This window comes from Rhipicephalus sanguineus, chromosome 4 (genome assembly GCF_013339695.2).
Source record: "Rhipicephalus sanguineus isolate Rsan-2018 chromosome 4, BIME_Rsan_1.4, whole genome shotgun sequence".
Lineage (NCBI taxonomy): Eukaryota > Metazoa > Arthropoda > Arachnida > Ixodida > Ixodidae > Rhipicephalus > Rhipicephalus sanguineus.
This window is the reverse complement of record NC_051179.1, coordinates 58055472-58068502: the sequence shown is the minus strand read 5'-3', so window position 1 is coordinate 58068502 and position 13031 is coordinate 58055472. Positions and strand designations below refer to the sequence as shown.

Here is a 13031-nt window from a genome sequence, read left to right as displayed (position 1 = left end):
ATCTACCAATGCAATAAAATTAGCACAACAGCATTAAACAGACCATGTTGCAGAAATTCTGGTGTCAGTTGTGAGCAAAAAATCGCGATGGATCCAAAGAATAAAAATCCGGGGTTCGAGCCAAATCGAGCCCAGGCATTCTGCATGGCAGTCAGGTGTTTTACCAAAGAGCTATGCCAGTGCTTGAAACTACTTCTGAAAAAGCCCTATACAGGCATCTTGCAGTGCTAGGTGTCGCATTAAGATGTGTGATAGTGCATGGCAGAAGCATAGAAGCATAGAAGACGGCACCAGGCGTCACATCATGTGAATTGTGCAACGAATGTGTGGTTTAAAGGTTTACCTATTGCAGAGTTCAGGCATAACTGATCATCATCAGCCACAACATCAACAAAGTGTGCAGCTGTGCAGGTGTGCACATTGCCTTACGGATGCATAGTGGATACATCGCTAATCTCCAAAATGATGAATTATGGCATACTGCGCACTTAGCAACTGTCTACTTGCAGTAGGCAGTCTAGGAAAATTTAAAATGGCATACATTAAGCACACAGACATTCCTTTCCTCGTGGCACAGTTCGGGTCTGCACTGAATGAAGCGTGGCAAGCTAATCAGAAGGCGATGTGAATGGGGCCCAATTATGCTATCGTGTTCCACTCTTTAAGGCGAAGTTCAAACATCCTCAATTTTTGTTATTTATGTCATGACATATGTGGCACGGATGTCATGGTATTCATGTAATGACCTGTCATTAATGTTTCTCATACACTCATGTGATGCCATGCAAACTGCGTTATATACCAAGACAATCATACGCCCATAAGACCATTGGGACATAAAGAGGCTAGACAGATAGAAATGGTCAACGAGACTGAACTAAGAAATGCAAAGCATTTCTTGGTTCGCTAAGAAATGGTTTACACTTCAAGTGTCACATGTGAGCATTCCTCCGTTATGACTCTTGTCTGTCCACAAGTCTCTGTTACAATTTCATGTACAAACAGGCAAGCACAGTTATCAACATTTATGGCTTTATTTATAGTCCATTCATCTCCAAACATAAATTTAAATATTATACATGACTATCACATTTGAAACAATGTACATTATATGAGTTAATCATATCACATAATGAAATGCAGTAAAAAAACGATGATGTAATGCTTCAACATAAAGGTGAGGCCATCACAGAACCATTACGATGTGTACACTACAGCACACTTTCAAAGGGAACAGTCAGCTGATAATAAATCGAACACAAATGAAACACCCCAATGACATTAAATGAGAAAGATGGCCGATTGTATGCATTCAGCCAACATCTAAATGTTCAAAAACTGTCCAAATACAACAGTGTATCAATTTATATGTAATCAGCAGTTCCTTTTGAGAGTAGACTGCACTGTACAGGATGATAAAATGCACTTGAGCACCATTGCATCCAGACAGCAATTATCTTGGCTCTGTCAGACACAGTTTCTGTGCATACACAACTTATGTAGAATGAGATAAAAATGCTTTAAAGGGCACCTTCAATTATAAGGCACCGGTAGCATCTAAAACATTATTATCTGGACTAAAATTAAAAGTGCATGGTAATTTATGCACAACATAAAAGCAGCTTCGTGTAATATACAAGTAAACTGCTTTACAACATCTTTAAGTGACTTGCGTTGTGATGGGTAATCACAGCTCAAAGGTTCAGCTTCCCAGTACAGGTTCTAGCACTAGAAAAAAAATGTTTAGACCTCACAGAGGCACCACTAAAAAACTAAAAAAAAGAAAGAAAAGAAACAAACTAATACTACGCAATGTTTCGATTGCTTCGCGTGTTTCAAGAACACTGCATATAATTAGGTTAAAAAAAACTTATGCACATACGGAAGCTGCATGTTGACTGGACTGTACAGCAGCACGGCAACCAAAAAACCTCGCAAAGTTATATGCAGTATAATAACTGGCACTAATGCCGGACACGGGCTGCCAAGCCCATGCTTCGACCAACAAGCGCTTCAGGATTCCAGTCGGGGACGTACGTGGTGCACTTGCTTATGAATATCATGGTCACATTCTCTGCATAGGGAAGATCCGGAAGGAGCTGCAAATGAAGTAAATCGGGTGTCATTTGAAACCTGCGAGTCTCTAACAGCAAGACCCGAGACGAACCCTCAACCGCAACATAATTCACTAACACCTTCATAACTGTTTCAATTATTTCAATGAATGTTGAATGCCACAGTAAGGATGGAAGGATTAAGACACTAAAAACAGAATGTCCCGATTAACTTGCATGTCCTAACCCTCCTTTGCAGTGTCATTTCGATTAAAAAATTTTCCCCACAAACACTAACTAGGACGAATCACCATGTTGAAACCTTCATTGATGCTACATTTGCATCATCATCACCATAAGAATGCAAAAAAATGTTGAGAGCTATCCTCAGGAAACATTCATGGGCAGCTGCACTTGCCTTACCATCCTACAAATACAAAACAAAAGTGCAGCTTTGACGAGAACACTAGCTTGACTTCATTTCTCCACGAGAAGAAGCAGAGGCTAGGTATGTGCATGTGGATAAGGTATTTCTACCAAACACCCTGCATTTGGTTTTGGTATGCACTTGAACTTTGTAACTGCAAATTAAAGGGTAAGCCGAAAGAAAAAAAAGCGATGGATGGAAAGACATGGCTGTCCTATAACGCAATATGTGCTCTATTGTGCACACAACTTCAAGCGTGCAAAGTATAAGGTGGCCTCCCAGTCTGCCAAACCCCCACGTTGCAACACATAGCAACTTGGAAAGGCAGCTAGGTGATCTGCCCGGCAGCCAGAGAAGTGCGACGGCAGTGGTGAACTTGCTGCTTGCAAGTGGTGATGAGAAAAACCAGCTCTGCTCATCTGTTATTGATGCCACAGTTTTTAACTGTAGTGCAAACAAGCATTGAACCTCATGGAAAGCAGTGTACGTGTACCGTATTTACTCGATTCTACCGCGCCCTCGATTGTAACGCGCACCCGTTTTCCGCGACCAAAAAAAAAAAAAAAAAAGTAATACATCGATTGTAACGCGCACCCATTTTTCGTGAGAGAAAAGAACAAAAAAAGTCCGTAGGAGTCAAACTTCACACATTCAGAAGAACAAGTATTTGAGTTTTAAAGAACTGAAGTTTCAAAAAAGTAAAACACAAAGTCACAAAGCGGGCCTTGCCGCTAAAACTGTCACCACTACGGCGGCGATACGAGTCGCGTAATGGATCAGTCCTCGTCGCTGTCGGACAAGTCCTTGTCGCTGTCAACACTCTTCGATTTCGGGAAACCGGCCGTGCTTTGGTCCACTGAAACCTTTTCGTGAAGCTTTGCTGTAAAAAATCTTCTGCTTCTGTTTGCGCCAGTCTCGCACGCACGTTTCGGGAACTCCGAACTATATCTGAACGACCGCGATGCGGCCCGATTTCCGTCCGTCTCTCTGCACATGTAATAACTATTCTTTTAAATGCGGCATCGTGGTACACTCGTCGAGTATTTGGAGTCGGCACTTGCATGCCGTCAATGCGAACGCAGAACGGTATGACAATCTCCTCGGCACACGTACGAACTGAAAAAAATGGCAGAAATGGCCAAGGCGCGTAGGAGGCGGCCATTTTGTAGATGTAGATGTAGATCCTGTTCTGCTGGCTCACACCCACTCAGGGGGATTGGCCAAGAATCGGGTAGCTTAAAAAAAATATATTTTGAAATGTCGATGGCAATACGATAACCGAGTTTCTTTTTTTTTCGGTACTCGATTCTAACGCGCATGCCATTTTTGGACTCGTTTTTCCGGAAAAAAGGTGCGCGTTAGATTCGAGTAAATACGGTACTATGTTGTGCACTACGTTAGGATATTTCTCTTAGTTACAGAGATGAATCAAGCTCATTGCATCACTTTCCTTCCTGTCCTTATTTCCTTATATCCCATATGATTGCAATGAGAACCAAGTGTATTTTCTCAGCCCGCATTTCTTTGAAGTGTAAATTTGAGCATCTAGCAACCACTCTAAAGCAACTCTTTGCCAAGGATTTCACGAGTCCATACCTTGGGGGTGAGCAGGAAATACTGGGCGGAGTTCTGTCGGGCAGTGTTCATTATCATTTCAAAGACCCTGCGCTCGTTTTCAGAATCCATTCCCTGCAAAGACAAACAAGGGAAAAAAAACAGAGGATTCCATTAAACGCACAACAAGTATTCCTGATGGATGCTTCTTTCTGAGGGCTCAAACCAAGACCATGATGACGAAATTACTCTCAACAGTAACTATTAGAGCTCTGTGCAGCAGTGCCTCGTAGTAACTTTCCTAACACCCGACTACTGACAGATTAAGCCTGTGCAGGTAACCTGCTACCTCGGCATAATTGTTCGAACTTACCTGGCCATCGTTGCATGTTTCAACGTGACAGTGCCCCAGTGTACTTACCTTGATGTTCGAAGAATCGCATCTCATTCTCGTAAATTGCATGTCAATTCATGTTCAGCTATCTAACAGCAGCAAAAATTCCTAGCTCCCCGAAAGTGCCTTTCCCTGAGAATGAGTACTATAGTAGGCATGTCACATTTTTACTAGATCCACAAAGAAGCACAACCAAAAAATTTCTTTCAGATGAACTTCAACCACCCCAAGTTCTTCAATGTGTATCCAAACCTACCGTATTTACTCGAATCTAGGCCGGCCCCGATTCCAAGCTGACCCCCGAAATTCGCAAGGTCAGAAAAGAAAAAAATCTATTCATTGTACTCGAATTAGGGGTGTGCGAATATTCGAAATTTCGAATATTTTTCGAATAGTGTGTGCTATTCGATTCGATTCGCACTGAAATTTTACTATTCGAACTTGCCAAAGACAAATGCAGTCAACATCCGGTTGAAAGTGACCCCTTCAGATTTTCAATATGCTTCACCTCATTACACGCTAGTATTGCGGCAAAGCTGCCTTTCAAGCTCCGTTACGGTCGAACTTGGCCAAGAGACAAAGTCCGGTTAAAAGTGGTCCCTACATTTTCAATATGCTTCACCTCATCACACCCCCGTATTGCGGCAAAGCTGCCTTTCAAGCTCCGTTACGGTCGAACTTAGGCAAGAGACAGTCAACGTCTGATTGGAAGTGGTCCCTAGATTTTCAATATTCTTCACCTCCTCACACCCCCGTATTGCGGCAAAGCTGCCTTTCAAGGTCCGTTACGGTCGAACTTAGCCAAGAGACAGTCAACGTCCGTTTGGAAGTGGTCCCTAGAGTTTCAATATGCTTCACCTCATCACACCCCCGTATTGCGGCAAAGCTGCCTTTCAAGCTCCGCTACGGTCGCAAATGTATTAACTCAAGAAAACACTGGTTCCAATATGGAGATGAAAGATGTGGCAGAGTTGGGGGCTCAATTAATGCTGTTTTGGACCTGAAATTTGGGCAGCAAGTCCGAAAAATCGGACGCCAAAGCTTTTTAGCATCCAAAATTTCAGATGTTCTTATATATCGACGTCTACAAGGCAGATTTGGAACTCCGGACTTGAAGAGAGCACACCCTTGTCTGCCACATCAGTTGAACTTCCACAGAAGTTGAAAGAGAAGGAGAGGTTGAAGAAATGGCATCTCTGTCTATCACGTGTAAAGTGTTGTCGGCAACACTTTGGTTGCACCAAATCATGTACATAAATACCATTCGGCCTCTACATTGCCTCATTCTTGATAAGAAAGACAACTATGAAATATGACCCCACCAGCGCTTCATCAACCTAGCGAAAAGAAACACTTTCATGTTGCTATCTCACAAGCACATACTTAGGGATTCCCTGCAACTTTTTCTGTAATTTCACTTCGAATTATTCGAAAAATGTTTGAGAAATATTCGAAAATTATTCAAAATTATTCGATTCGCACTCAATCTTTATTATTCGAACTCGCTTCGCATCCAAAATTTTGCTATTCGCACAGCTCTAACTCAAATCTAAGCCGACCCCCCCCCCCCCCCCCCCAACTTTCGCACATCGTTTTTTCGGAAAAAAAAAAAAACCAAAAAACATCGGCTTAGATTCGAGTAAATAGGGTAAATGCACAAGCGTCGTTTCATTACATCTGATTCAGAATGTGCACACCGTGGCGATGAATCGAACTAGCACAGCGTCCTTCTTGTCCTGCTAATGTTTTGAAAACAATGTTTTCCCTGACCTCTTCAACCTACATTCTGAATGATAGTTAAGTCTCACCAAATGCAACTATCACAATTAACCACTTACTACCAACACGAATTAGCACTGATTAATGCTCACTAAATGATGGTAAACGCTGAATATCTGCTGTTATGACAGCAATACTCTTTTCATTCAATCTCAATCCATTGATTGAGTTGTATGCCATTTTTCTTTCTCTCAAGTTCTTTCCTACAAGTGCTGCATACATCAGCAACATCTAGCTTCCAAATAACCCAACTTTCAGTTGTAGATTTTAGACAAGTATGCGCATGCGCACCTGGTTGATCTCATCGACGCAGCGGAAGGGCACGCTTGTCAGCTCCTGCAGCGCCATCATGTAGAGCACTGTGGCTACCGACCGCTCTCCGCCACTCTGGTGCGCTGCGGACAGCTCGGCGAGGGCCTCCTGATCCCTGAACTTCACCCGGATGTTGACGCCAAACTGATCGTACTGGTGCGCCTGCTCACCCTGGTACAGGGACACCTGTGCACGCAAAAACCGTGGCATTTGACGACAAACACCTGCACAACAGAGCACTAGTAATCATATCACCACTGTGACAGAGAGTACGGTTGCTGACTGATACATAATCCGGACTCGAAGGAGACCATGAAAAAGACAGAATAATCGAAAGCCTGAAAGACCGGTATCGCCTGAAAGTATGTAATAATAATAATAATTCATCGGGTTTAACGTGCCAAAACCACGATATGATTACATGACGTGAAAATACGCGACTTTATGAGTGGCAAAAAAAAAAAAAAAAATGTGCTGTGTTTGCAGATTATAACTTTCATAGATAATGTAAATTTCCCTAGACTAGCGCAAGATGTATCAGCATCTACAAGTGAAGGAATTCTCGGCACAGTTCCAAGCGCACTGACTTGCTTTATCACACTGCCTGAAATGCTCTTGCTCATCTACACCTCCAGTGCTAGTCAGGCAAAAGATTGCAAACAGGACAGCATATTTGTGCTTTGAACAGTTTATGTTCTTAATACTTTTCATTTTGCATGTGCTCTATTCCTGCCACTACCTTTTGAAAGGTATTTAATAGCAAAACTCCACTTTAAAGAAGACACAGAACAGTAACAGAAGACGCAGAACAGTATTTCAATAGGTAGGGCAGGAAACAACATAAGTGCACTGAGATAGGGTTGTTATAACCAGTGTAACCCAACAGATTATTATAAAAGTACAATGTTACCAGACTTTACAAGCTCCAAGTGCCAAAGCCACATCTCATGGTATGATACACGCCCTAGCAAAGGCTTCCAAATTAAGCTCAATCCTCTGGGGTGTGCACTTAAACCTATAGTCAGGTACCGCTTTAGAATGCAGTGGCATTTCCTCCTCATAGGCAAATGAATATGAGCCTGCACCAATGGGTGTGCACTCTAGACTGATGTTATGAGCTAGATGGCCGGTGACTTCACCATGAGACAGAATGGCTAAGAAAATGTGCAGGACTAGTATTTGTTGTCGCAGAGGCAATCAGCTGCCACGCTTCAGTCATCTGAGTGGGGCTTCTCCTGCCTTCTTAAGTTCTATCCCACTGTAAGTACATGAGCGTTCTAACATTTTTCCCCCTTCAAAGTGTAGTCACCATGGCTGCATTTGAACCTGCTACTTCAAGCTCAACTGTGCAACACCACAGCAACCAAGCTGCCGCAACGCGTACAATTACTTCAACATATACCACAACCATAAACACATTTAAGCGAGTTGAGAGGCCGTAAACAAGTATCACTATGAAGAAAAAGAAGTCTACAATGACAGTACGCACATCGCCTGCACATCCCAGGGCACGGAAAAAGCGGCCAAAGCCAACATTTATCCGCTGCAGCAGTTGCTCAATGTTCGGCAACCACCGGCCTCGGGTCTCCTCCATCTCGGTCTCCAGTTCTGACAGCTGCGTCTCATTTTTGTCCACATCGGTCTCGAGTTGCTTAATGTCCCGCTTGCGTTGGTGGTACTCTCGCTCAACCTGCACAGGTCAGCAAGTATGAAACACAACTACCGTATTTACTCACATAGTGATCACACTTTAAAAAAAAAATTGTGCAAATTTAGGAGCGTGATCATCAATCATGTGGGGTGCTTGGACGTGGGGTTACACGTGATTACGTGGGATGGATAGACTACAAGTGGGCGCTTTTGCTATGGCATTTTATCATTTATTGTACACTGGCTACCATGACCAACATTTACATGCAGTTCAAGCAGTAGAAGAAACTGCAATAACTGAGATTCTAACAATGTTCGTCCCCCCCACAAAAATTGGCGGTTATAGAACTTCCCCTGCTGCCTATAAAGAAAAACATAGAAAAGAGAAAGAAAGAGACCCCTGTCAAAATCAACTGCTGCTTACCGAAACGTCAACAGGAAGCATACAGCTCAGCTTTACTTCTTCCGCGTGCAACATTTTGGTGATCTCCTCGGCTGTGGTTGGAAGTTTGTGGAATTCCTGCAAGAAAATTACTAAATAATTTACCCCACTTTGTCTCTATGAATATGTTTTGGTTCCTGCAATTAATGCGAATGCTACACACAAGCACAATCAGAAAACAAGCACAGCACTCTTGTTTACGTTTGCACGAGTAATGCCAGCGTATCTTGCCAAAGATTTGGCATCAACAAACTTTGTTGCATCATGTCAGAATAATGTTCATGGCGCCAGATATGCACTGAGAGACCCAACTTTAGGTAACAAATAATAATAATAATAATAATAATAATAATAATAATAATAATAATAATAATAATAATAATAATAATAATAATAATAATAATAATAATAATAATAATAATCACTGATGTTTTACGTGCCAAAACCAGGATATGATTATGACGCATGCCGAAGTCTGAGACTCCACACTAATTTTGACCACCTGGGTTCCTTCAACGTGCCCCGAGATTTAAGTGCACAGGTGTTCTTTGCATTTCCGAGTGAAGCCCTTTACCTAGGGTATCCTCTTCAAAGAACTCCTCAGTAATGCTAAGGACAACTGACCTGCTCACTTGATTACAGTGAACGCTCGGTAAATGGAAATCTCTTAAACGGAATCACTGCTTAATGGAACAACTGTCTCTAATATGATTGGTTTCTAACTTGAATTCTGCCCCCCCCCCCCTCTCATTAAACAGAACTTTTGTCAGATGGAACATGTTTTCCTGGTCCCTTCAGCTTCTGTTTAACGAGATTCTACTGTAGTAGCAAATACACTAAACTCTTTCCAAATGTACACATGGTTGATGCAAATTTATTTTCCCGAGCTGAAACTGGATCACGATCATTAAGAGGGTATGGCATGGTGTCATTCTCCCCCTTATCTTTAAACCTGGGACCCCTGCTTTGCTACCACTTGGTAAACAATGGGTAGAGCTGCAGGTCACGAATGCGAAGGCTGTGGCGGGTAGCGTTGGCCCCCACAGTACCTTGGCCACTTCTGGTGGGATGGTGAACGTGCTGGATGAGCATTTGGTGGCCTCCTGGGCCTCCTTCAGCTTCTTCTGGGCCTCCCGCTTCAGCTGCAGCAACCTTTCCCTCATGTTCTTCACTCCATTCTGCGTCATGGCCAGTCAAGAAGAAACACTAAGCGTTGTGCCTACACAACAGAGTAGAACCGCGCTGAATATGTTCCTGCTAAGTGCAATTTCCCGGTGCCAACATTTGTGACCGGGAACGCGAAAAATGAGCCAATACGGTTACACTTTTTTGTCATCTGTTAACACCTTCCCGGAAAACATGATCATAAAGCACTAACATTCGGCCTACTACCGAACTACAATTGTGTAATATGCTTTGCAGCCACTAAATCGTCTGTGCAAAAGGGAAGTCATGAAGTGGACGCAAGAGTAGCCACCCGACGTGGCAGCTTTACAGCAGTACTGGCCCGCTTGTGTCACACCAGCTAATCTTTCCACACCAGCTAATCTCCACACTGGCCATTATACATATCACATTCAAAGCCATCGCTGCCAACCAGATCTCAATAAGCTCAGTTTCGACAGCACACGCGTATGGTAGTGCAGGTGGAAGCGTGCTGCACACTAATAATAACTCACGATAACAGGCAAGAAAGCCCTACTAGTACATACCTCCAAGGAGCGATACTCATTCTGGGCCACCCTAAGCTTTTCCTCGGCCTTCTTTCTGTCCGACACAGCCTTCACCATGTCCAGACGGTGCTCGGCAAACACACGATGTTTCTTGTAGCAGTCCTGAAAAAGCGTGCAGTCATACAATAAGTGCTGTGTCATGGACACGATCTGCAGTGCAGGAGTTCCACAGACTCTGCTCAACGCACACCCTGAAGGTACAATCTCACTAATTAGAAAAAAAAAGGTGGCAACACTGTAACATAGAAAAGAATGACAGCAGAAAGACTTGAGTGTGTGGTGTCTCTTGCGCTCAATGAAAAAAAAAATACACAGTACACAGCACCACAAACATACGCATTTACTGCACCTTCTATACAGCAGCTAGCCAAATTACACAATCAGTCTAGCATGCCACTGGAACACAACGTGAAATCAAGGAAGTTTGGCTCACCAAGTCAGGATATGGAAAGAGCGATGTTCGCTCCCTGCCAAAAACGCACATCTATGGCGTTTGTGGGCAAAGTGTTGCTAACAGAAGTGCATTCGAGGGAACAAGACGACGATACGTGGGAGAGTCCCACGGAGCTCTCCATCGAGTGCACAAATTCGACTGCACGTCACAACATTCCTCAGCTAAAGAGAAGGAACCAAGTTGTTTTTGCACCTTGATAATGGCACTTCAAAGGGATAATAAAAAAAATATTTGCTGCCGAGATTTTCAGCCAAACTGAAAGACTGAGTGCTGAAACCGGTAGATACGACCTTCATTTCAGACAGAAACTAGTGTAAAATAATGACTACTGCGTTTTTCCCAAACTGCCGCGTCTAGCGGCCACACTCTGAACTAGAGGAGGTGAAGTATAATGGCACTGTAAACAAGTGCCAACAATGCCAGCCATCATTTGTGTCTCTCAACGCACTCAGCTCTGACTACGGTTCCTCGAACTACCATGAACAGCACCCACAGCGAACAATGCTCCCGGGAGGGGTAAAGCCCCTAAAGGGAGGGGCACGTCTAAGCGCCTTTACGGAAGAGGGAGAGTGGAACATAAAGGAGAGGTGGAGAAAGGGAAGTAGCAGGATAGAAAAATTTACACCGTGCATCCGCTGCGGTGACTTTGATGTCACGGCTCATGCTGGCGTGCAGCCGCCACGCGCTGATAATCCTCCAAAAATTCAGCCAACTGTTCAAAAATATGTTCAAGTTTACTGAATGTTCTACTAAAATATAAAAATGGCTATTTCAGGACAGGATGCAGTGTAAGTTACAGCAAAGCAATCCTCTTTCTGCGTGTTGCTCAAAATGAAATGCTATTCAGTAGAACTCTGTTTATTGGAAAAGTTGTGTCTTTCGAGTAGAATTTCAATGCTTTCGTTAGTTTTTTTTTTCCTATTTTTGTTCAGTATCCCTTTAAAATTTTCCTTCACAATGACACCTGTGTCATCTGCTGTGCTACTACGCAACTACGCTGACCTTGGCGAGGCCTGTGTCACAAGGAGAAGCAGATTTTCTGGAAACGTGAGATCTGCATGGGAAAAACATCTTATCAGGGGACACGAAAGAGCCAACCGTCCCCACAGTGCATGCCAATTACAGTTGGACGTCTTGGTTTCATTCGGTTCCATGGGTACCCACCGCCCCCTTGCACCATTTCACTGCAGCTGTTACCACGCCAACCTCGATGCACAAAGAATGTGTAATGAATTATCAAACATAAAGGAAATTTAAGTGTTTCAGCGTTCAGTTTTAAAAATGACTGCTATTTCAGGACAAGATGAAGTGTCAATTATAGCAAAGCAATTCTTTTTCTGCGTGGGGCTAAAAATTAAAGGCTATTCAGTAGAACTCAGGCCTAAATGCCCTGAAAAGTACATAAAGGGGCCCTGCAACACTTTTTGAGCATGGTCAGAAAACGCTGCCGATCAGAAGTCGAGGCTCCCGAGAACACGCGAGCCAAACATTATTGCGCAGCACGCGGCATGGAACATACAATTAATTCTCAAAGTAAGCTAAAAATCGCTCCCTCTTGTCTCGACAAATGATGCTATATACTCAAAATCACTGCGTCATATAACCAAGTTCCACGCCATTGGCCGATTTGAGCATTTGAGCTGAGTAGTTACCATGGTCGCCACAAAATGCTGCTACGTGCCCGCGTGCGCGCTCGTGATGACACTGAAATCAGCCATGCATTCAAAGAAAAAAAGAAAAGAATGCGCTCAAGATCATGACACGCACTGACGAAGGGCTGCATTTTCTTGCCCCCTTGTCATCACGTTCCCTGCGTAGCTTTCAGTGTGCTCGCTGGTACGAGAGGAGAGAGAAAGCGCTTGAAGCATGCGACAAATCCCTGTAACTCCGCTTGTACTTGACAGATTAAAAAAAATTTTTGTGGTATGTGATTCGTGAAGCGTCATGCGCTAATACTGTAGTGAGACTATTCTATTATAACTTTGAAAAGTGTTGCAGAGCCCCGTTAACAAGCACCACCTTGCATCCAAACCATCAGACACAAAAAAATATGTTTTGTTCCCTGGTAACAGTAAAGAGACACCAAAAAGAAAATATATTCCACTTGTCTTAGTAAATTATAGTTTCAATATAGTGACAATATGAAATACACCACTCTTGTTGCCAGAAAATACTTAGTCAGCCCCAGAAAGAGAGCAAAAAAGAAAATACAATAAGTGACACGCTAGCTGC

At 43.2% G+C, this 13031-nt stretch overlaps 1 protein-coding gene across 1 annotated transcript in view; it reads right to left on the bottom strand.

Annotated features, from left to right (window-relative positions):
* Window positions 1-1015: 1015 nt before the first annotated feature.
* LOC119390043 (structural maintenance of chromosomes protein 5) overlaps window positions 1016-13031 on the bottom strand; it is a 54511-nt gene continuing 42495 nt past the window's right edge. Inside the window, exons 19-25 of the mRNA XM_037657562.2 lie at window positions 10325-10447; window positions 9662-9790; window positions 8595-8690; window positions 8010-8210; window positions 6500-6706; window positions 4078-4170; window positions 1016-2099 (exon numbers count right to left, since the gene is read on the bottom strand). Coding sequence (XP_037513490.1) covers window positions 1965-2099; window positions 4078-4170; window positions 6500-6706; window positions 8010-8210; window positions 8595-8690; window positions 9662-9790; window positions 10325-10447 — 984 coding nt within the window. The 3' untranslated portion in view covers window positions 1016-1964. The remainder of the gene's footprint in view (window positions 2100-4077; window positions 4171-6499; window positions 6707-8009; window positions 8211-8594; window positions 8691-9661; window positions 9791-10324; window positions 10448-13031) is intronic.